Source organism: Wasmannia auropunctata, unplaced genomic scaffold (assembly GCF_000956235.1).
Source record: "Wasmannia auropunctata unplaced genomic scaffold, wasmannia.A_1.0 LD336053.1, whole genome shotgun sequence".
Lineage (NCBI taxonomy): Eukaryota > Metazoa > Arthropoda > Insecta > Hymenoptera > Formicidae > Wasmannia > Wasmannia auropunctata.
In genome coordinates this window covers 2,718,993-2,741,680 of record NW_012026837.1, presented here as the reverse complement: position 1 = coordinate 2,741,680, position 22,688 = coordinate 2,718,993, and the positions used below count along the sequence as shown (strand labels likewise).

Here is a 22,688-nt window from a genome sequence, read left to right as displayed (position 1 = left end):
AATTGAGTTTTCTTAAATAGCTTGTCAAGGCCCACAATTTGATTTCTGTTTCATTATAATTCGTCGTCTCTCCACGCAATGAACATTCCTCTGCGAGAGAGTTGCGTTAAACTAGGCCGACTAAACGCGAACCCATTCTACTGTCGTGCCTAATCGAACGAGGACTATTCCACTAGTTATTCACAAGTTAAATAAAACTGTATACGGAATAGTAATCTTTTTCTTGAAATTCGTCGAGTACGTAATAATTTAAGGTCCCTTTCCCTTTTCTTCATGTGTTATTTCCAGTCGACTACAAAATGTTTTATTTAACAATGTAAAAACGATTTAACGATACAGAGTTTATGGATTTGATTGATATTTATTGATTCATTTTTCCCCCCGTCATTAATGTGAAACTCGATTTTTCATTCACTATGGCTAATGACATTAGATCAGATTCATGCTCAGTGACAAGGTCTTAAATCGCATCGAGCGCGGTTCCGATATGCCAGCCTAATAAAATTATTACCCAGCTCGCGCGCCGAGGAATAATAACGAGATACGGTGAACAAACGACGTTATCAGCGACGATTGGACGAGAGCCTTTCAGCGTATCAAACACGGGCGATCTGCCAAGTTCGCGATCGTGTACTCGACGCTGGAAAAGCGAAAACGAGTGTTATCCATCTCTCCTTTGTGTCCCCTCGGCGTTATTCAGTGAGGCAAGGATTGGTTGAACAATGCCGATACCGGTGATCTAATCCTCAGTTACACGTAATCGATTATTTTGATCGTTTGCATCAATTAGTCACATCGTAACAACACGGAATCAACTATTATCTTTCCGATTTGACTTGGTTCTGGAAAATGTGTTTAAGAGTTAAAATAAATTTTTTTAACATCAAAGTTTTTTTTAACATAAACTACTCAAAAGTCTATTGTGTTTGAAAACCAATTCCTGTCGCTATGCATGTTGCTACAGCTAGTTTGGCGAACTTTGACAGATCGCGACATTTGTTGAGTTATTGACGGAAGTTTCGTAACGCCTTGATTCTCAGGCAGGATTACGAGATTATCTGATTATCCTCTTTTTTTTGTGCTTGCAGGCGCAGCTGAATCGCACGGCTAAATCGACGCAAGTGTGGCGGTGGTTAGGGTCGCGTACGGGTGGCTGCGGTCGCCCAGGTAGTTAGGGGACCACTCGGTGCCGGCTGCCGCCAGTAAGGTTGCCATCGGTGACGACGAAGACGAAAACGACGAAGACGAGGACGAGGAGGAGGACGGCGGTGGTGGTGGCGGAGGAGGAGGAGGAGGCGGCGGCGGAGGAGACGGTGAAGCCGGTGAGGGAGGCAGTGCCGGTGACGGTAGTGGTGTTAGTGGTAGCAGTATCGGTGGCGAAAGTGTTTACGGTGGTTGTGGTGGCGGCGGTGGTATCGGCTGCTGTGGTGACGACGGCGACGGCCGCGGCCGCGGGTAGTGCCAAGTGCGACGAGGAAGACGGGATTAAGGAGGAGGCGGAGAGGTGGTGGTGGTGGAGGAGAAGAAGTTGCGCCAGGAGGTCGTTTCACCCTTTGCGTGGCGACGGGGCCGCTACCCGGCCGCGCTGTTTGGCAGCCGCTGGTGAGAGAGCAAGTGCGTGAGGGTGGCATTTGTCAAGGCAACGTGTAGCAAGATGGGCTGCGCCATGTCCGCGGAAGAGCGAGCCGCTCTGGCTCGCAGCAAGCAGATTGAGAAGAATCTCAAGGAGGACGGTATCCAGGCAGCCAAGGACATCAAGCTCTTGCTGCTTGGTATGTTCTTTCGCAGCTTACTTTCTATTCATTTCGATCCCGAAGTATATATCTCTGGCAAGAACAAACGGTATACGCGACATGTGTGTGCTCGTAAAAATTTTATAACTGCAAGAAATCACAGGTGTGGGCGGATCCAGCAGATCCTCATGCTATTTTTGAGCTCGGGGGATTAAAACAGGGCAGACTTAACGTCCAAAATTCCTAAACGTCCAAAACTATTTTATTCGGCATATCTAAATCAATGTAAAATTGGAATTCGTATAAAATTAGGTGATTTATTAATTTATGTCAAAATTGTTATATAATTTCCTGAGGATTCATTTTTCTATTCTTTTCGTTTCTCAGGGTTAAATAATACAAATAAGAGCTACATGTTAATTGAATGATTATGGATTTTCCAATATTTCATTAAGCGTTATTTTTTGTTACGGAGCTTTATCATTTAAATTAAATTTACTATAAAAATAACGCTATTATATGGAAACAGGTCAGGCAGAAGAGATAAGCAAGTAGCTAGCAGTTTGATTTGTATCTAGTGACTTGTATATTCAACATGAGTGCCGCGTGGAATACCGGTATCAGAACAATAACTACCGAAGGGGCAGAAAGGGTGTAAAAACATTCGAGACGCGGCGAGATACAAAATGTAATGAGCGAAAGAAATATAATGCAACAATTGTAATATCAATTATGCCAAATTTATTCAAATATCACTTATCTCAATTGTTACGTTGCTTCTTTTAAAGTCCGATGTCGCTACGTTAAGGACAACATGAAAACATAACGTGACTGGCAGTAGTTGAAAAGAATTGCGCGCGCGAGGGACTTAACTGCGAGAGTTCTGAAACATGGGACGGAATAACTTCGTCAAATCGCATAAATATTGCCAGGAAATTATCCGTCGGGAAATAGTGCATGCAACTTGGCGACCGCGATTATATATCGACGACACCGCGAAGTATCTACACCGCTGCTTCCCTCCCGCGCGTTAGATATTTCATGAGCTATGGATCTATGATTGGTGAGAAGTTGCGCATTGTACGCTCTCTCTCTCTCTCTCGTCCTCTCTCTCTTTTCCAGAGGAGTCTTTATTGATCTACCTAACTTTCTAAATGCGTGCCAAATCACAAGCCAATTATGTCAAAGTTTCCTCGTCGCGTGCGAATTGCACGAGATCGCAATTCCGCGATTTACTTTCGACGCGCGACGTGATACCGGAAATTGATTCGCGATGTTTCCCGGGAAAAAGTCCACGGAAAGCCCGAAAAAAGAGAGCAAAATTTCCCGTCCAGCCAAATCTAGAGAGAGAGAGAGAGAGAGAGAGAGAGAGAGAGAGAGAGAGAGAGAGAGAGGGAGCGAGTCGATTCTTTGGTTTCGCGTGATAATATTTCGAGGCTTCTCTTCTAAGTTTATCCCGGCTTAAAAGTTCAAAGGCAGATTCGCCCGCGCGCGTGTGAGAGCGCCGGGCTTTTTAGATCGACCGGCATGCAGGAAATTGGACGCGACGTAAAACCGGAAGAATGGCGCAACAAGCGTGTTCCTCCTTATTGCGGAAGGGTAATGCCCGATCGCTCATCCGAACGTCAGTTCTTTCAGTTCAGCGCTGGAACGCTTCGAGGCGCATAATTGCCCGGCGTCGACATCAGATATCATCTGACGTCGGAGCGTTTCATCGGTGACGTCAACGCTTTGGGACGCGCGACCGAGATGACGCGCGATAGCGCATCTCATTTGCCTGCAGTCGCATCGCCGGGGTCGACGCGGCCGAGAAACTTTTCCCGAACTTTTTAAAAACCGAAATGACAGGGACACGCAAATAATGTGCAACGTGGATCTCGCGCGTCAAAAATATTTCCACCGAAATAGACGGCGCCGCGATTGCTGGAGACAGGGCTGGAAAAATAAATCAGATAGCAGTTTCTCTCTCTCTCTCTCTCTCTCTCTCGCTCTCTTTGTCCGGTCTCCACATTTGGGATATCTGTCGGGAACTTGACGCGGGAGGTTGTCGGGAGAGATCTGATATTTGCCAGGACACATACTGTTGCCACGTGTCGGCGTCCCTGCGGGACATGAGAGCCATGAAATTTTCAGTCGACAGGGAAAGTCTATCGTCAGACTCTCTTTTTTTTTCCTCTCAAGTTAGGGGCACGCGAACGATGCCCAGGATAAATTGGGAACGCACGGCATTTCCAACGGCATTTTATATTCGTTCATTCGTGCCACATCTCTCGCGTCAGAGACGTATTTATTCTGGTGTCCTATTAGAAACAGAACGCCCAATGAATTTTTTTTTCAGACGGAAAACAAAAGCGTTTCAGACATAATGTTAGAGAAAATGTATTCTATTACAGTTTCGTCGACACAGTGTTTTGTACGAAAGGTTGTTGTATTTATAACGAGCTTTCGTTCCCAAAAAAGGATATGTCATAAATAATTACGGAAGCTATAGTACAAGCGTTACAAAGATTAGAATGTCAATGGAATAAATTGCTCGTTCCGTTGACATCCTAAGATTGGATTAAGATTGAGATCAGATCTCTCCCTCTCGCCGTCCCCGATTATTAATGACGAATTCTCACGATGAATCGTGAGCAGCCTGGCGGGGAAGCGTTGCGTAACGTGGGATGATTACGTGGATACAACGCAGACAAATGGACATACACAAATACCACGGTTACAAGACCCGAGATTCATTCATGATCGCAGTACGTTTACGAATGTATTATTCGCGTGTCGATAAATTTCACATTTTGCCGCGTTATCTTTGTATCGACGTTAATGAGGCAAATGCCACTGTAGCCTGTCGAATTTTAATTATGTTTTGTAGATATTACCGCGTACAGCAGCGCCTCTCTCTCCGATTCGAAGTCTTAATGAAAAATCCTTCGGCGGCCTCGCGCTATAATTAGAGGCAAAATCAGTCGGTGCGGGGGTGGCATAAAATGCACCGGCGTATTGTCTCCGTTTATCTGTCCGCGTACTAATTGCTTCGCACGTTTTCAATTTTACTTTCTCGCTTTTTCTCGTTTTTCCCGCTTCGCGACGGGATGTACCTGATGACTGACCGAGGGAATCGTCGATCTTGATTTCTTTTTTTTTTTTTTCACATTTACGGACCTGCCTCTCACGTTGCATCCTTTCAATATTTAACATTAAATTCTTTGATAATTTATATATAATTTGTATTCTAAATAAAGTTGTTTCGACTTTAATTGACGAATGAAATTTTCTTATTTAATCGTATGAATTATATGGGATTTTGTTCGTCGAAGGCTCTTCATTTTTAACGATGTTTGTCTTCCAAGGGCATACTATGACGTCCGAAAAATCGCATTCTACGTTAGCTCGAAATGCGAGCATCGTGGAAGATACGTTTTCTAGCGAAATATGGGTCCTGTTTATTGGTGTAACCAGTGACGTCATTCGCCGGCAGAACGTGCGTGCGTATGTACATGCGCAAATTGGCTGCGAGTATTTTCATCCGATTAATGGTGCCTCGGCTGCGAAATACAAACGCACGTTGCGTATTTCAAGGCGATACGGGGCGGCTCTATGGCGTGAAATGTCAGCGACTGAGACGCCTTCTTTGTCGCGGTGCGCTGCGTGTCTGGTAGGCAGAGCGTTAAAAATGCGTGGAAACAGAGAGAAAACGTCGATCTTCTTACACTAGTTTTAAGATGCGAGGAAGACTCCTATCTTTCTTAAAAATTTCACATTTCTGTTGTTGTTTCTTCAATCTATCTTTCATTATCGAATTTTTGTGCTTACATTGAACATAGAAACGAAACCTTTATCTAGATAATTTTCTCATTTTTGATGTACTTAAATTGATCCTAAGATTTCAACGCAGCAATTAATTACGAAAATTTACAGAGATATTGAAAAAAATATATACATATAATATATATATCATTGTATTCTTCTACATTTTCTAATTATTTTAATATAAGCGTACCGCAAATATATTGAAAGATTTATGAGAGAATTTCAGTTCACATAGAGAGATTGCTTTGGAAGTTTTGAAAGATTCTGCAAACATAGTTAAGCATACTTTAAAAACAACATCGATTGCATATCGTGAGTGCGTGTACCGATGGTAAAATGGAGCAAAATGGCAAAGGGCAACGGGTATGTTTGCGCGTGAAACCGGCCGAAATGTTAGAAGGGCAGCGTAATAAAATACAATTTATTGCAGCCTGTAAACTATAACAACGGTTGAAGTGTTTTGCCGTGTGCTAAACGTTGCGTTCAATATTTAATAATATTACAATTAATATTTCATTTTTTCGACACAGCGTTACAACGTGTACATATATAATTACGTATAGGATTTGCTATCATTTATGATATAATCGAAAAGAGCAAAGTTCCATTGAAAAAAAAAACAAGAATAAAATATTTTTTATTTTTAAATAATTGGAATTATTTAGCCATTTGTTAGATCCTTTATTTCGTTCGAAATAAAATATCTACCAAAAGAAAAATCTTCGCTGTATACATCTATTTAAAGAACCAAAGTCTTTTTAATACGAATTTGCAACTTAAATGAAATTTATCATTTATGATGTTATTAATAATAATTAGCAGCGCGCTAGTGAATAAAAATAATATCGAATCGATGTTCAATGTCTGGAAATTCATTGAATTCGAAACTTTCCTCTGCGATATCTCATATATAAAATTTTATAAAATACGAACAAAATATTTGTTTTTTTAAATTCTGTAGCTTTTATAATATTAATTAATGTATTTACGTGACTTCAGAAATAGAATTTCCTTGGTTTTATATTACTTATATTTAATCTAAAAGCTCTAATATTAATTTTCTCTTATATTAACTTTTCATGAATATTCCTATGCACGGCTGATTCTGTACTAAACTGATATACCGTCAATGAAGTGCAAACAGTTCCTTGTCTCCTGCCGCGCTCTGCGGGCACTCAAATTTATCTAAATTATCTCTGTTCCACATTTATCGCGTACGCGATGGATAAAGGTCGCCCTCACAATCGCGCGCGAGGGCTCTCCGCGGAATAGATGCCAGGTGAATGAGGACGCATGCGAGAACGCAGCTGCAGGATGTGATGCGTATATACACCGCGGACGCGTGCATTTCTGGACCGGATTTCGAAGATAAACCGATCATTTCACAGTTCCGAGTTTCGACGGAGTTTCAGCCGTGCAGTAGTAAACGCGGCTGACAGGTGCCAAATTTTACCGCGCAGCGCCATATAGTAAACGCGATCTGGCTCTAAATCATACTAAAATGGTACAACAAACCGCCGTATGAATAATAAGCGCTCCCGGAAGTATCAGCGGTGCGACGGCATAGCACAGGTGATGGAATCTAACTATGTGAGTGTGTGTGGAGTTACGAAAGTTAACATTAGAATTTAATACGGGAGTTACCCAGAGAGAGCTTTCGGCCGCGCGGTGGTGCAGCTTATCTAAAGTAAATAGAGAGAGCTTGGGTTTATTTTATCCTATTTTATCGGAGCGTGGCGCCTACCGTTTTACAGGGTGCTAAAAGCGACCATGCTTTACTGGAGTGAAATAGAACACAGAAGCTGGAGGAGTCACGATTGAGCGGAGCTCTAGGCAAACTCGTGCAAACTCTACAGCTCTCTATATAGCTCTGCTCGATGTTTCACCTCGGCGAGGGCACGACGAGGATCATCGTCGGCGTCTCGAGAGACGAAACTCCATTCTTCTCCGGTCGCCGTTTATAGGACGCACTTACTCGAGATCTCACGTGTATTCAGTTGATGCTAAACGGCTCTAGCCGTTGAGTAGCTATTATAGACGGCTACTTACGCTGGGAGTGCTTTTAAAAGTGGGAGAGAGAGAGAGAGAGAGAGCGAGCGCGCGGAGGCTTGCGGTAAGCAGGAAAAGCGAGTTCCGTCGACGTATCCGGTTATATAGAGCGGCATATATTTCACGATAACTCGCGACTCCGTCACAATGTGTTTGTCGATCCGATTTCAGCGATGCCCGCGCGAGGATCATTCCTCGCAGAAAATTATCGACGACAAATTATAAATTTAATACCACAGAAGCGTGTTTCTTTTTTTTTATACAACACGATGAATGCACAAGTTAATGTATTACATGAGATAATCTATCACTACGAATTTTAATACGTACTTCTTTGACAAGCTTTTAACTTGATCTTTCTTTAATGGACAATTCAATGGACGGGGGATTACTCGCCACAACTTTTCAATTTCCAATACGAAAGATGTCGTTGAAGATAGTTCTGGGGACTCGTTTGCGTCTCAAAGTAAAGTCTGCCTAGAATAAACGAGAGAGTAAGAGGCTTATCTTTCCTTTGTCCCAACGCGCAAAGTTCATTTCGCAACGTAATTCGGCGATATGCAATCGTGAGAGACTGATTGCTCGCAGTTATTAATGCCTCTCTTCTGTTTTTTCAGGAGCGGGCGAGTCCGGCAAGAGTACGATCGTGAAACAAATGAAGTAAGTACATAATCTCGTCTTAGCGCTACATGCGCTAATTATCATTCGGAGGAGGGGAGGATTCCGTTTATTGACGCGAGATTACATCCTATACATGTTGTTTATTCCTTAACACACATATCGGCCCCCGCTCTCGACTATATCAATTAAATTGAGACCGAGTTAATTATGCAACGGCTTCCAATTTGCAATTTACATTTGTAAACGATCTTGAATTTTTCCGACCGAACAGGCAGCTCGTTCTAACGATTGCGAGGAGCAAAACGTCGTAGAGTTTTATATACGAAAAGATACATAAAATTGCATTCACGGATCGTACGGAAACCTACTCCGTAATTATAGTTCAGGCAGTCACGAAGGATGATTCATCCCCGCTCGTGCGTGTACGTGCGTAATTAGGCGTATTTCGCGTTACGTACTCGTTATCCGAGAATTTAACGGCTCTTCCCCTGGAAAATGAGACGACGGCACGAAGAATGCGGCGAAGAACGGGGATACAATGGTACAATACGGCGTCTGCGAGGCTCCTTTGATGTTTCGCGACGTCGCGAAAATGCTAATTTGCGGACACTCATCAGTCGGTTGCAGGCCGCACGCTGCATCACGAGAATCACTTTCCCACGTTCCTTTCCTGATCCTCGAATGGACCGTTAGATTTTTGTATTTCAGAGTATTTCCGATTGTTTTAATTCTCAAGAATTCTATCCTGCCAGCCTGTTTTTCATTATCAAATTCATAATATTTTTTACAATCAGACTATGCCTTTACGTCTTTTCAAATTTATGTAAATTATATTTATGTTTTTTTTTAATTTGCTATGAAAATGTATCTTTAATTATTTTTTAAAACTATATATATGTATACCTTTATTTCCTTGTTATTTATTAATTACCATTGTTAATAGTAATTTAATCCTATCTCTCTATAGTTGCTATTTTTAGCGTTAATAACGATCGAATTTCCGTTTAATCGATTTTGTTTTACGAGAGCTTTATTCCGTCCAAGAAGAACCGGTGCTGCTTAAATTTGAATGATATGACTTAACAACTGGTCGGAAATGAGTCAGACCTTTAATTAGGTACACACGTTTCGGTTTGCTTACTAAAAGTTAAATGACTTGAATCATAACGAATGCCTATCCTTTTGAGAAATTAAACTGTTTGAGATGTTTCACTACAATGGAGGTATTATTTTTCGCTCGCAATTCTACTGCTTTGTTAAATCGCGATGATAATTCAAATCTTCCTCCAATAAAAATTTATTGCTAGTAAGAGATTTCATTAAAAAAACATACACATGTACAGAAGATTGTTTTAAAAGAGGAAAGTATCGTGCAAAATTACACTCTTAATCATGTATCGCCAAAAATTAGAGGTACACGTTGAAATATAAACTCTACGTAATTACGAGGGACATAAGTATATCCCTTAAATATGTATCGCCAAAAATTGAAGGTACACAGAATCTTTAATCAATTGTCTTGTCATTTGATGAAGAACTTGCCACTGGCGGTACATTTTTACCACTGAGTTATACCTCGTATTTATAAATACAAGGTACATACGCAAAATTTTGTACCTTGTATTATATACATGAGGTACATACGCAAAGTTTTATACCTCGTATTATATACACGAGGTACGAACTCGGAGCCTTGTATCTTCAAAAGAAAAGTATCGCGAATTTAAATGCAGTACCTCCAAACATGCAGAAGCATCAGGAGAACAGTACCTTCAATTGTATCGTCAAATTTATTATTACCTCGTATATTCCGTACCTCGTGCTAACGTACCGCGAAAGTACCTCCTTTTAGTGTGTAACTCGAAATGTCATTTCCATGTTCAAAAAAATACCTCGAATTTGGAGGTACTAGGCGATACAGATTAAGAGTGTACTGATAGCTGGTGAAAAACATCGCGTGAAAAATTTTATCACACACAGACTCTTTGTGTGGACGCATTCATTTATTATACCTATTATGTTCTATATAAGTGTCATCGAAAGGACACATAATTTTTTAATTAAATAAATCTCACGTCGCGCTTATATCCGTGAAGGCCACTTTTACACTGCATTTTGCGCAGATGCGTAATTTCCTGAATTATCGCCGTCGCGCCTCGAAAGTAAGCGAAACGTTCGGATAAAAGCGCGTGTCCATCTCCCGCGCGTGCGAGTAATAGATTAATCTTTTCGCGTCCGTGCATCGGCATTATTTCGAGGCAAACTGTTGCCTCGCCTCGGCGAGATCGATACTCGCAATGTTACGATACGCTCGCGCGTATCCGAGGGCAGCAGCTGTTCCGTGATACGGCGCGCTCGCCCGAGATGTTAGCACCGTGTGTTCTCTCTCTCTCTCTCTCTCTCTCTCTCTCTCTCTCTCTCTCTCTTTCTCCCTCTACCTCTTTCTCCCTCTTCCTCTTTCATGTAGATTAGCATATTCCCTCTGTGGGGCGAGTCTCTCTCTCTTCCTGTGACCTGCGCCATGAATGGGCCCTGTTCAAGGGGTCCCACGAACAAAGTTACCGCTGTGCGTGCTCTCCCGGTGGAAGGGAAGCTGTCAGTCGCGAATAGGGATGCTCCTCCGTATCTCGGTAGCGCCGAGAAACCGACTTACTTTCCTTTCGATTCTCAATATTTTTATTTTCGAGGTTAATTAATTTTTTTTTTAAGTCTGTATTGGCTAAAACTGCCGGAGATCTTCCACAGATCACGAATCCAACGATATTATTAGCTTTATGATGCATGGGAACATTTTAGCAGTAGGAAAAAAAAGAGGCTAAAAAAAGACTTTGGTTGTAAAGCTGCAAAGTTACTTTGAACTATATCACGTTTCATACGATTGAATTCGGTTTCATACTACGCTGAATATCTCGGGAAAACTATAGATTAGCAATGTTCTCGAAACAAGGTTCTTTACGTATAACCGCATCTCTCCTGTACATCGGTTGCATAATTTATGGATGCGCATAATGCAGCGAACAGTCCGGTATCCCCCGCGAGCGAAACTGAAGTACGAGCGAAGCGTGATTTTACGCACACTCTTACGGTGGCCGGTACTCCCCTTCTCGCGTGCGTGCAGCCGTAAATCCAGCGGTGTATGCGTGCGTACGCTACGTAGCGCTTCCCCGTGCCGTCCGTTAATATCGTTACTCTCGAAACAGCGGAAACGCCGCGACACTGTTTCTGTATCATTTATTAACGTAATGGACAGTGCGATATTCTTTGTCGGGATTAATACGCCATTTGAATGTTGTAGCGTTTGCGCGACGGTTGCCTTCGACGAAGGGTGAGAGGAAGGGAATTGCATTAGAAAATACCGCGGTGCACAAATTATAATTAATACCCGTTAATTAAAGTATCCGGATTGCCCCGCTGCACGCGCTGGGGGGTTTTTTTGTACATCTAGAACGGAAAACCGAGGGTCATCGTGCACGCGCGACAGACAGAGAAGTTATTAAAGTTCTTCGAACATCTGTACATGAAATATATACATGTTATATACATAGAACGAAAAGAGAGAGAGAGAGAGAGAGAGAGAGAGAGAGAGAGAGAGAGAGAATGTTATAGAGAACACAGTGTTTAATTAACTTCTTATAAAACCTTCAGTTTCTCTCGGAAGTAGATATATAAGCGTCTGAATTCGAATGTTTCGAATTTAGTCTTTATTTTTTCGAAAATTGTGCGGAATATATATATATATTTTTCACGAGCGATTATATATAGAAGAGTTATACTTAACCGCTGGTACGGACATAGATCTATTCCACGTAATACTACACCGTGTTTTCACTTGTATACATAGCGGCGCCGACTCTATAATTCACCTGTGTTGACTCCGAACATTGTTACGATATGTATGGGCACTCATGTAAGTCACGGAGTACATGTAGCGCGCATTGCAATTCATATATGCGTTTACACAGGGCGCACTACGTGGCATATATTAATTCGAGTCGTTGCGCACGTGACACGCGTATATTATAGCGCGGCTGCAAACTCCTTGCGGGAGAGAGAGAACGGCGGCGGCGGCGGCACTTAAATCAAGCGCGTGATATCCACGCGTCTATTCATTCGAATCGTGTCGAATAAGTGCAAGGTATCGATATTATACTCCCACGACGCACGCAGACACGTACACTCTGCTTTTCGCGAAAATTGCTTCTGTCTTGAGCGGCGGCCTTTTTTCTCCAGCTCCTTCCGCGTATTTTTTAAGTAAACGTTGTCTTAAACCAACCATTCCTCTCCTAATATTTACGGAGAGGAGACGTCCCGCGTGCCGTGCGTCTGATGTCTCTGATCGCCTCTCGCGGAACGTGCTAACGCGAGTCCGATTCTGCTTTCAGAATTATCCACGAGAGCGGCTTCACGCCGGAAGACTTCAAGCAGTACAGACCCGTCGTATACAGTAACACGATACAATCTCTAGTCGCTATTCTCAGAGCAATGCCTAATCTGGGCATCAGCTTTTCAACCAACGAGCGAGAGGTAATGTGCATTTGTGTCTACTCTTTTAGGAATGCTTTTAGAAAATAAGAATTCGCTGTATTCGGGGAACAGAGATTCCGCTGAACTGCAGTAAATTTAAATTTACAACAATACGCGCGCATATATATGTGTGTGTGTGACACGCATATCTCTTCGAATCAAAAATAACTTCAGAGTAATTTCCGATTATGTTTGACACATATCTGCGTTTCATCGAATTTTAATTGTTTTGCACTTTTGATCGCGTCAATATGTTACAGCGCATTCATTTAGAAAAAGAGATACTCCAATTTTCTTAAGTTACTTTCGCAAATTTTTTTTTCGACTATTAATTTGGGAAAGAAAGATCATCGCAAGCACGAAAATCGTCAGCTGCATTACTTTTTATTTCCGTTGTAATTTATTAACGGCGACGTCTTTATACGTTGCTGATCCATACTCGTGGTATATATACATGCATGCTATCGCTCATTTAATTTCAATGAAATGTCAAATGCAAAATTATGGAAACGGTTCAGTAACACACGCGTATCAGTCGCATACATCGCGTATGTTATTTAAATGTTGTGTGTACATATCTCGACCATTTTAACTCGTGAAGCATGACATGACATCCAGAATGCGGTTTACTACGTGCCGACGGTTATCTAATGAATGGAGCATTCAACGGCGAATCATAACGTGTTGCCTGGTTGATTAGCCGTCTAAAACGCGATCGTGTAAGGCGATCTGACTCGCCGGATGCGTGCCCTCCTCCCCCCAAGATCGTACGAATAATTATTGACTTTCTTCCCTTAATACGTATCTACAGCTCTTTGCATGTGTGCGCACGGATTAATAAAGTATAAAATATTTGTATCTTAGACAAATTGCGAGAAGTATTATCATGACTATTTGTTTCAATTAAGATATAACGGCCGTATAACATACAGCATGTAAATAATATCGATAAGGAGCCTGTATTTTAGGCGATGTGAGGAGCACGCAAGTATAATCATTGAGCTCATCTTTTTTCTTAACTTAATTTTATTTGCTCTAAATTATTGTTAAAATTGTTTCAGTATCCGGGAAATATTTATTTCACATTTTAAACAGAAGAAAACAATAATTTATTTTTATCTTTTGTCACTTTGTGATTCTTTAGTTTTAGTGCAAATAAGAGCTATATGATTTGAATAAAAATAGAGAGAAATTCGCTGACATGGCTCGACAAAGTGATAAAATAAATTATCGTTTTCTTCTGATTTTTAAAATGTGAGAAAAATATTTCTCAAATACTGAGGCAATTTTAACTATGATTCTTAGATTAAGTAAGTAAAATTCAGTAAAAAAAAGCTACCCAACGATCCCTTCTCAAGCTACCAAAAATGCATAAACTCCTTTTACACCAGAAATTAAATTCCACTTGACATTGCAAATTATATTACAGAAAAAAATCCAGCTAATTATTCCTGTAAAATAATTAGATATTAAGAATATTCGAATGTACGGAGCAATTAATATTTATTTAATATTATAGTATTATTTATAGCCTTTGAATTTAATGCATTCGGCGAAGACTGGAATGAATATGTGAATTAATCGGCGCGATAGAAATATTTTGGATTGTAAGGATTTACATGTTTCTCGTGCTTGCAGACGGACGCAAAAATGGTATTCGACGTAATACAAAGAATGGAAGACACGGAACCCTTTAGCGAAGAATTGCTGGCGGCTATGAAGAGGCTGTGGTCCGATAATGGAGTGCAAGAGTGCTTTGGCAGGAGCAATGAGTATCAGTTGAACGACTCCGCGAAATAGTAAGTGGCGCGATCATTCCTCGAAGGAATTAAATCCCAACGTTTTCTGCCGTATAAATCAATTAGTGACTGCACTTTCGAAATATTTTGCTGAAAAAAAATTGCCAGTCGAAAAAAATACTTATAAATTATATGTATAAAGGGAATGCTTACGAATTTTTGTTCAAACTATATTATTTAATTGGGAATTACCTTCAGGGAAAAATCGACAAAATTTGTTTTATGTTCAGTAAGAATCTTTTGCGTTAATGCGCGAAACTAATTTTGACTCGGTGGTTTTTGCGACCGGCCGCCGCAGGGCTATACGGTCACGTGTCACGGGGAAAATATTCGGCACTTGAATTTCACTCTTGAGAATTCGTGTGCTCGAAAGGGCGTTGAATAGAGAGTAGGAGCAAACCTCATCCTCAGAACGTGAGACTTGTCGTCCCTCCTCTCCCTCCCGGTGCGTTTCGCAGGCATATTTCCGCGCTGCCCCCTTCGCTGGATATTGATTTTGTAGTAGCGCTTGTACATCTCGGTGTAGTGCCGTTTTCCAATACTTTCATCAGTTATCTCCGCTAAGCACACGTTTTTTTTTTTTATTACGGGATGCTTTGAGCGCGTGTAATAATGATTGCGGATCTATTCCCCTCGATAAAGTCAGAATCACGACACTCGGCGAGCCGATCGCGAGTAACGCGATTAAAAAAGAGAACGGTTCGTTTTTCCAACATTCTCTCCGCGCGAGTAATTATATTTTTTTGCGCAAAACGCAATTCCTTTGTACGTTTTACTTTTGCGAAAAACAGCATTGTGGATAAAGCTAAAAATCAATGCACTCGTAAGATTGAAAAAACAAGGAGACAAGCTTTGCGCTTTAAGTTTAATTTATTCGAGATTTCTACTCGCCGTAATTTAACTCATTTTCATAAAACCCGACGCAAAATAATTTCGCTTCGCCTTCTTTTTCTCCGAGAAAGAGAGAGAGAGAGAGAGAGATTCCCCTTTACCGAGAGACACGAGGAGAAAATCAAAGCGTTGTATAAACAAGTCGCGAAAGATTTAATCGCGCGCAATTTCGCCGGGGTAGTATGCCACGTCGCCGTCGTCGTGTGGCCACTGCGAGGTCCTGTCGCTGACTATTAGCGGCCATGCAGGATCCGATTGGGGCATATATAACGTGTTCGGTCGTCTGCACGCAATACGAGAGAGAGAGAGACGGGACTTTTTTTTTCTTCTCTCAACGCGATGGACGCACGCCGTTTTCTGGCGCCGTTCTTAGCTCCAATAAACCGCACTGCGGTTTCGCACCGGGTTGCACGATATCGCGTACAGCATACTTATTGCACACGCAAGTACGCTCTCCTTTTCTTTCTCTCTCTCTCTCTCTTTCTCTCTTTCTTTCGCCATCGCTTAATACATCACTCACCGAGGAGACCCTACCGCCCTTAATAATTGTGTATAACGAGAGTCGATGCCTCTTCGATAAGAGCGCGTGACATTTGCAACTAAAACCGCGAAAAATGCAAAACACGAGTCCACATACTTATTTTCCGACAATTTCATTAATCATTTGCGTTCGACTCGTTCAAAAATGTATTTATGACCGAGCAAGAAATTGTGCTTAACTATACCCACGATATCTGTATATAGAACACAAATGACCGTGCTGATATTAATAGAGCAAATTTATACAAATAGACAGCGTCGTTTGGCATTTTCAGACAAAACGGTATCACGGTGTGGCCGTTAATCTTGGAAATCTTATGTCGGAAAATTGGAAGAAAATGAAAAAATTTTGCTGCGAATGTCACACGTCGAAACGTATTACACGAAATGTACAATGGCGTAAAATCGCGGCGAATTCTTCAGTTCTTTGAAATTTGTAAGTTTTCGACAAGGGAGAGTCTTTCCATTCCCAATCTACTTATAATTTCTAAATCACGATCGTTCCCTCTGATAATCTGATTTGGTAAGAACTCAGTCGCAGTTCAAAGACTCATCAAAGGCGAGGACGGTAGGTCTTCCGAAATCCGAAAAGTGAACATTCCGAGGGAAGGGACGAGATTTTCTTGAATAACCCACGGGAACTCTGCGCGTGTAGAGAACCGCCGCGGGAATTTCGTTTCGCGAGCAGGCCGGAAGAGGATAATGCGAATTTCCCGAGGAAGAGAAGTCGCGAGGGGGTGAGCGCCGGGGGGAGATGCGACAGGTTTGCCCGAAGACGGGGTCGCGAAAGGGAGGGATAGAGGAGGGGGATGATGATACGACGACAAGAGGGGAGGGGGTAGGGGGTAGTAGCACCGATAGTCGAAATGTTACGAGAAACGCGCGCCAACTCTCTTCTCCCTTTCTCTCTCTTTCTCTCCTCTCTTTTTTTCCCTCTTCTTTTCTCTTTACCGCCTTCTTCGGGGATTCTCTTCCTCTCCCTCGTGCGCACCTCGTCATTATTGATCGCAGATGACGTCACGCCACGCCCGTGTCACGTGGCACGCGACCAAGATGGCCGATCGGGGTTCCGGCGAAACTACACCTTCTCTCCACATTTTCTGCCCGGTTTATTCGCGTCTCCCTCTCTTCTCCTCTTTTTCCTCTCTCGCCGGAAAGATCTAAGCTCCTTCTCTCCCCAGGGAGGTACTGTTAGGACTCGCTCGCCTCATCCGGACTTCGGCGAGTCTTGAATCGTCGGATCCTTCATGGCGGCCTGTTTCCCCCGTGCTTCGATCTTTGCTTCCATTTCTTGCGCACCCTCTCTCTCTCTCTCTCTCTCTCTCTCACTGTTTCACATTCTGGATCCTTTCGTTCCATATCTCTATTCTCTTACATTGCCTTGCTATTACTTTTCGCATTTTTCTTTTTCTCTCACTTTCATCCTTGTCAGAAATTCATCTATCATCAGTCCTCTACATCATCAGCTTTCAATTACTCCCCTTTCTCATCTCATTTTTTTTTTCATCATGAAAGCCGGGAGGAATGAGAAATCTTGCAACCCCTAAACGCCATAACCAGAGGTCTAAAAAGATGGCGCTGCGCGGTTTTTCCTAACCTTTCACTACCCCTTTTGCTTCTTGGAATATGTATGTATGCGGTAATTCTAATTGCCGGTACGAGAAACTATTTTGATTACTTTAGCGATTATCTGAGATGACATATATCGAATCACCGATGATTTTACTTTGAAAAATAACAATCGTTATCCTTAGCATCTATTAGCTAGAATAGTTCTCATTGTTGAATATTTATTATTTAACATGCGTCATTTATTTTTCAACATTATTTAACACTTGATACCAAACATCGAGAAATATAGTTTTTAAGTATCGCAAATGGAACTAATTTATTTAACACAAAATAATTTGCTAATTAAAATATTTTATAATTTTTTTAAATCATTTATTCGAACGTTGCTGTTAATTCTAGCAAGTATATTGAAACGAGATATCTCGAGAAAAAAGTAATCAGATTTCATTGTTTTCTTTCGGCATCGAATTGACGTCGTTAAAATAGTGCCGGTTTCGCGAACGATCGACGAGAAACTTCCGAGGCGTTTACACCGGCGGAAGCATTTCCTCGTGACGGCCAGTTCGCACGGCAGTTTACGAAGACCCGATTACAGTAACACCATTTATTATATCCGCTCGCTTCGCAGCTACTTGTTGCGAGCCGCGCCCTAGCTCCCACCTTCAAACGCCCTCACCGTTCGGAATCGAATCCCGATTTATTGTATAAACAGATGCTAATTCATTGTCAATTAATCGATGGTAGCCGGTCGAAAATTTATTGTCCTTACACTTCAGGGGGGGATCGAGGCTAGAGGTGAAAACCCCGATAGCACAGAGAATGAAAAAAGAACTCAGTTATATGTCACTAATTCTGAGTTCATTTTCAGATGCAAAAAGAATTCTTTTTCTAAAAGGAATTCTTTTTGCACCTGAAAATGAACTCAGAATTGATGACATAAAACTGAATATACTGAATATACTAATGAATTCTTTTGGGCTCGGTGTGCTATCTGGGAATGCTTATACACGGAAAAATCGTATTTGTAAAACTAGATAAACCGGAGTCAATTAAAGAGATAAATTATTTCGTTGCTTTAAGAAAAGATGGCAAACAAGATAAAATTATTTAATGCGAGAACCGCAGGAGATAATTGATTTACAATAACTTTGTCGAAATATTTTGGATGTTGAAATATGTAACGGCAGTGTGTAAATAATATATTATTTGTATCGTTACTGTATGACACAGAGTTATAATTTTGCGACGCTCTTTTGTTACAAATCCGTCGTTTCTTTATAGCTTCCTGGATGACTTGGATCGATTAGGAGCGAGGGAATACCAGCCAACGGAACAGGATATTCTCAGGACCCGAGTGAAAACGACGGGAATCGTGGAAGTCCACTTCTCATTCAAAAACCTCAACTTCAAGTAAGTCGCGGTTTCACCTCGGTTATGTCAAATTAAATAGGAATTTATGTGAGATTAAAATAGAAAGATAAATTAAATATTGTAATAAATTCGCGCTCTTAATTAGGATCGTTTTGCGCGCGATGACGATATCAATCGTTCCTGTCTCTCATTTGTGCCGACTCACTTGTGTAATCTCGCGAGCGAGCGCGGGCGCTCTGGAGATGCGAGGCGGCTACCTCGTTATGAATGGTCGACGCGTGAGTCATTACCGTGATAATTCGAGCGTTTGCTTGGAACGAAGCCGAGCGACGAGTCGTATACCGCGGCCGATACTTCTTTCCGTTTGTCGGGGCGGATCGAAAATTAGCGTCGTTAAACGCGGTTGAAACGCGTGTCGAGATAATTATACCCTCGTTAAATCAACCATACTGGCCTCTCAGCGATATCAAGTGCCGATTGAGAATTCATTAGATGAGACATACACGTCGATATAGTGCATATAACCTTGTCACGACGTGACATTGATGGTTTTGTTTTCGATGTCGAGATTAATTTTTAATAAAGTCTCTCGATGGAATAATCATAATTAAAATAAAGATGCAGATATTGAAATAAAATTGACTATTTTCACCTTTGTCTTTTTTTTCTAGATTATTCGACGTAGGTGGTCAGAGGAGCGAGCGTAAGAAATGGATACATTGCTTCGAGGATGTAACTGCAATTATCTTCTGCGTGGCAATGTCCGAATACGATCAGGTGTTGCACGAGGACGAAACGACGGTAAATACGTTGCTAATTTATCCCATTCGACATTACATATTCGCCACACGAATATATCGTGAATTTCTGAGATGTAAATTCTTTTCATAATTTTAAGCAAAAATTGTATTTACATGTTTTATGGAAAAAATTATTAATATTTATATGTTTTTTTAAGTGTCACATTAAAATCTAATAAAATCGGCTTTTTATTAAGAAAAAGTGCGGGATCTCGATGTTTTTATCACGATCAATATGTCACGTTTCTAAATAGGTACATAATTAACTGAAGGGAAGAAGTTACAGAATGAGTTTTTAATCCACGGCGGAGACGGTTCCTCTTCTCATCGCGTCCGACTGTAAATGCGCGCGTTCATGCGGTTACATTGAGAATCCCGCGATAATCGACATTCGGCAAGGTTGATGTACAGGGTTGAACGCACGGCGTGCGATCCGTCAGAAGAATATCACGTCCAAATTGGGAATGCGGCGGGGAGTACACGTAACTGAGGCTCCGAGGAATCAAGGGATCAATTGCCGGGGTCGCTGCACGTGGGAAGGTTCCGTTGAACTCTCTCTCCGCTCGCGTGCGGTATAGTGACACACGCGTGTCGTCGTCGTTCTACCCCAATGTTAATTGCCATTACGGTGTACGACGTCTCGTGACCTGTATCGCTGGTCCATCGTAGGTCCGTGTACGGGATTATGTACGCGGGAGCGAGTGAACCAACACGTTTCCGCCATTAATAAGGACAGCTTTAAATACAATATCACGTTTCGGGAGCGCGAGTCTCGCGTGAATCGCGGGGAGGGAAGGAGGAAGGTTTGAATCATTCTCGCGCTATTTATATCGATGTGATTATTACATAAGCGTATTTCTCTTGATTGGTCCTTCCGTTAATCGATCATTGCGCAGAAGAGAAAACTCGACGAGTGTACGAAGGGAAATTTGCGCGTGAATATCTCGTGTAAACGAGCGTGATTGTAATCCTTTTGACGTTTCTTTTTTTTTTTTACAGAATCGGATGCAAGAGAGCTTAAAGCTGTTCGATTCGATCTGCAACAACAAGTGGTTTACCGACACCTCGATTATCCTCTTCCTGAACAAGAAGGATCTCTTCGAGGAGAAAATCCGCAAGTCTCCTCTCACAATCTGTTTTCCCGAATACGCTGGTAAATTATATCATAAAATACGTGCTTCTGTTGCTCTCGCTACTTTATCTTATGCGTTATCCAACGGTATCAGCTAACGGAACGTTGAATGCTCGCCTCGTAGGTGCGCAGGAGTACAGCGAAGCGGCTGCATACATCCAGGCACAGTTCGAAGCGAAGAACAAATCGACCACGAAGGAGATTTACTGCCACATGACCTGTGCCACCGACACGAACAACATTCAATTTGTGTTCGACGCAGTCACAGACGTCATTATCGCCAATAATCTGCGCGGCTGCGGTCTCTACTAGGCTAATTCTGTATTCTACGTTAAGCGCAAACGGAGGAGGAAAACGTCACCCACGACATGGCTGGCCGGACTATATTCTTCAATGGATTCGTGGTTCGTCTCGGTTCTACTCCGACGCGAGAAAGGGAGAAGGAGAGTGAGAGAGAAAGAGAGGGAGAGAAAAAGAGAGAGAGATAGAGAAAGACGACCCCTTTCGTTATCAATGCTGTGCAGAAGCGTAGCGGAACGTTTAGTTTGTCTTGTCTTATACTAACGAATCCGAGAAGCCGACGTCGTCAATCGTTCATGATGATCGGTCGGAGAAACGGCACGCTCTTTGGCGTAGGCAGCGGTGAGGAACAATCGATTGCGGGAGAGAATGCGTGCTCTTCAGAACGGAGACGGCGAGCCATCGTTGGCTTTGATCCTCGGAAAGGGAGCAGATGTCGTTTTCGCAGGAAACGAGATCGAAGTGATCGAGGGGCGGTTTCGCGAGGGTGATGTCACGACCTTATATATAGTACACGTGCCGAAGAAACGTGAAAGAGATCTCAGTTTATTCAAGCGCTTTAGCACACTCGACCGTCGACGGTCGACGAAAACCGGCGAGTCCTGCACAAAAATTGAGTGAGTCCGTGGACCGTTCGATCGATGGAGACTCTGGCGATCGACGTTGAGAATCGTCGAGGCGCGCGCGCGCGAGAGGGAGAGAGAGGGGCACTTTTTGTAACCGCGCGAATCTTCGAGCTTCGTTCTCGTTTCGCTGCAGAAACGCTCGAGCATTCCATGACGCTCCACGCGGAGGAAGAGAGAAAGAGAGTCACGCGTGCGCGCCACGCACACACGAGTCGAGGACCTTTTCCCACAATTTTCGCACACAGATTTTACTAAGCGCACTCGAAAAGTTCGGTTTATATATACACATATAACACATTCATATATTCTCTTACGTCTCTCCTTTCCATCGAGGGAACAAATTCGCGCGCGATCGAACGTATCTCTCTTCGCGGAGCGCCGACATGCGTTTTCCGGCAAATTTGCATTTTGATAAAGCGGAGGCGAGCGGCCCTCGAGGGCCCGCGACAAATGATGCAAAATTTTGTAAAGAGAGCAACGGTATCGAACATCGCGAAGTGTCTCCAAGCTCAGTTGATTACTTCTCGTAATGTAACGGTTAGATCATTCTATTTTTACTTTACGTCATTTCTATACGTCATGCAATTACCACGCCAGTTAATAACGACGACCACGCACACGGGGTTATTCCTAGGCACAGGAGCATTACAGAACACAAATGTCGATCCATACGCACATACACATACGCGCATAAATTATTTTTCACGGTGGAGAAAACTTTATTCCCTTCGTTAACGATCGTCGCAGAGTGTCATGTACAGTATACTGTTAGCGCACGTATACACACGAATTTCCAGACACAGATTATATACACAAGACCGTTGTCGAGCCCTTGAAATCCTCGCGCGACTTCGAAATCATCCGTTTCGCCGCTCTGCGAAATTTCCCGATGGGAAGTATTAGAGAAATGAGAAAAAAAAAAA

General features: G+C 42.3%; 1 protein-coding gene and 1 long non-coding RNA gene across 2 annotated transcripts in view; one reads left to right on the top strand and one right to left on the bottom strand.

The window, feature by feature from the left end:
- Positions 1-22,688, bottom strand: part of LOC105451052 — a 38,592-nt gene that overhangs the window by 8,704 nt on the left and 7,200 nt on the right. The gene's annotated exons all lie outside the window — the stretch shown is intronic.
- LOC105451051 (guanine nucleotide-binding protein G(o) subunit alpha) lies at positions 1,655-22,676 on the top strand. The gene is made up of 8 exons (XM_011691250.1): positions 1,655-1,772; positions 8,207-8,249; positions 12,593-12,734; positions 14,373-14,533; positions 18,818-18,946; positions 19,579-19,708; positions 20,707-20,860; positions 20,964-22,676. The coding sequence occupies exons 1-8, from the start codon at positions 1,655-1,657 to the stop codon at positions 21,149-21,151; spliced, it is 1,065 nt and encodes a 354-aa protein (XP_011689552.1). The 3' UTR covers positions 21,152-22,676.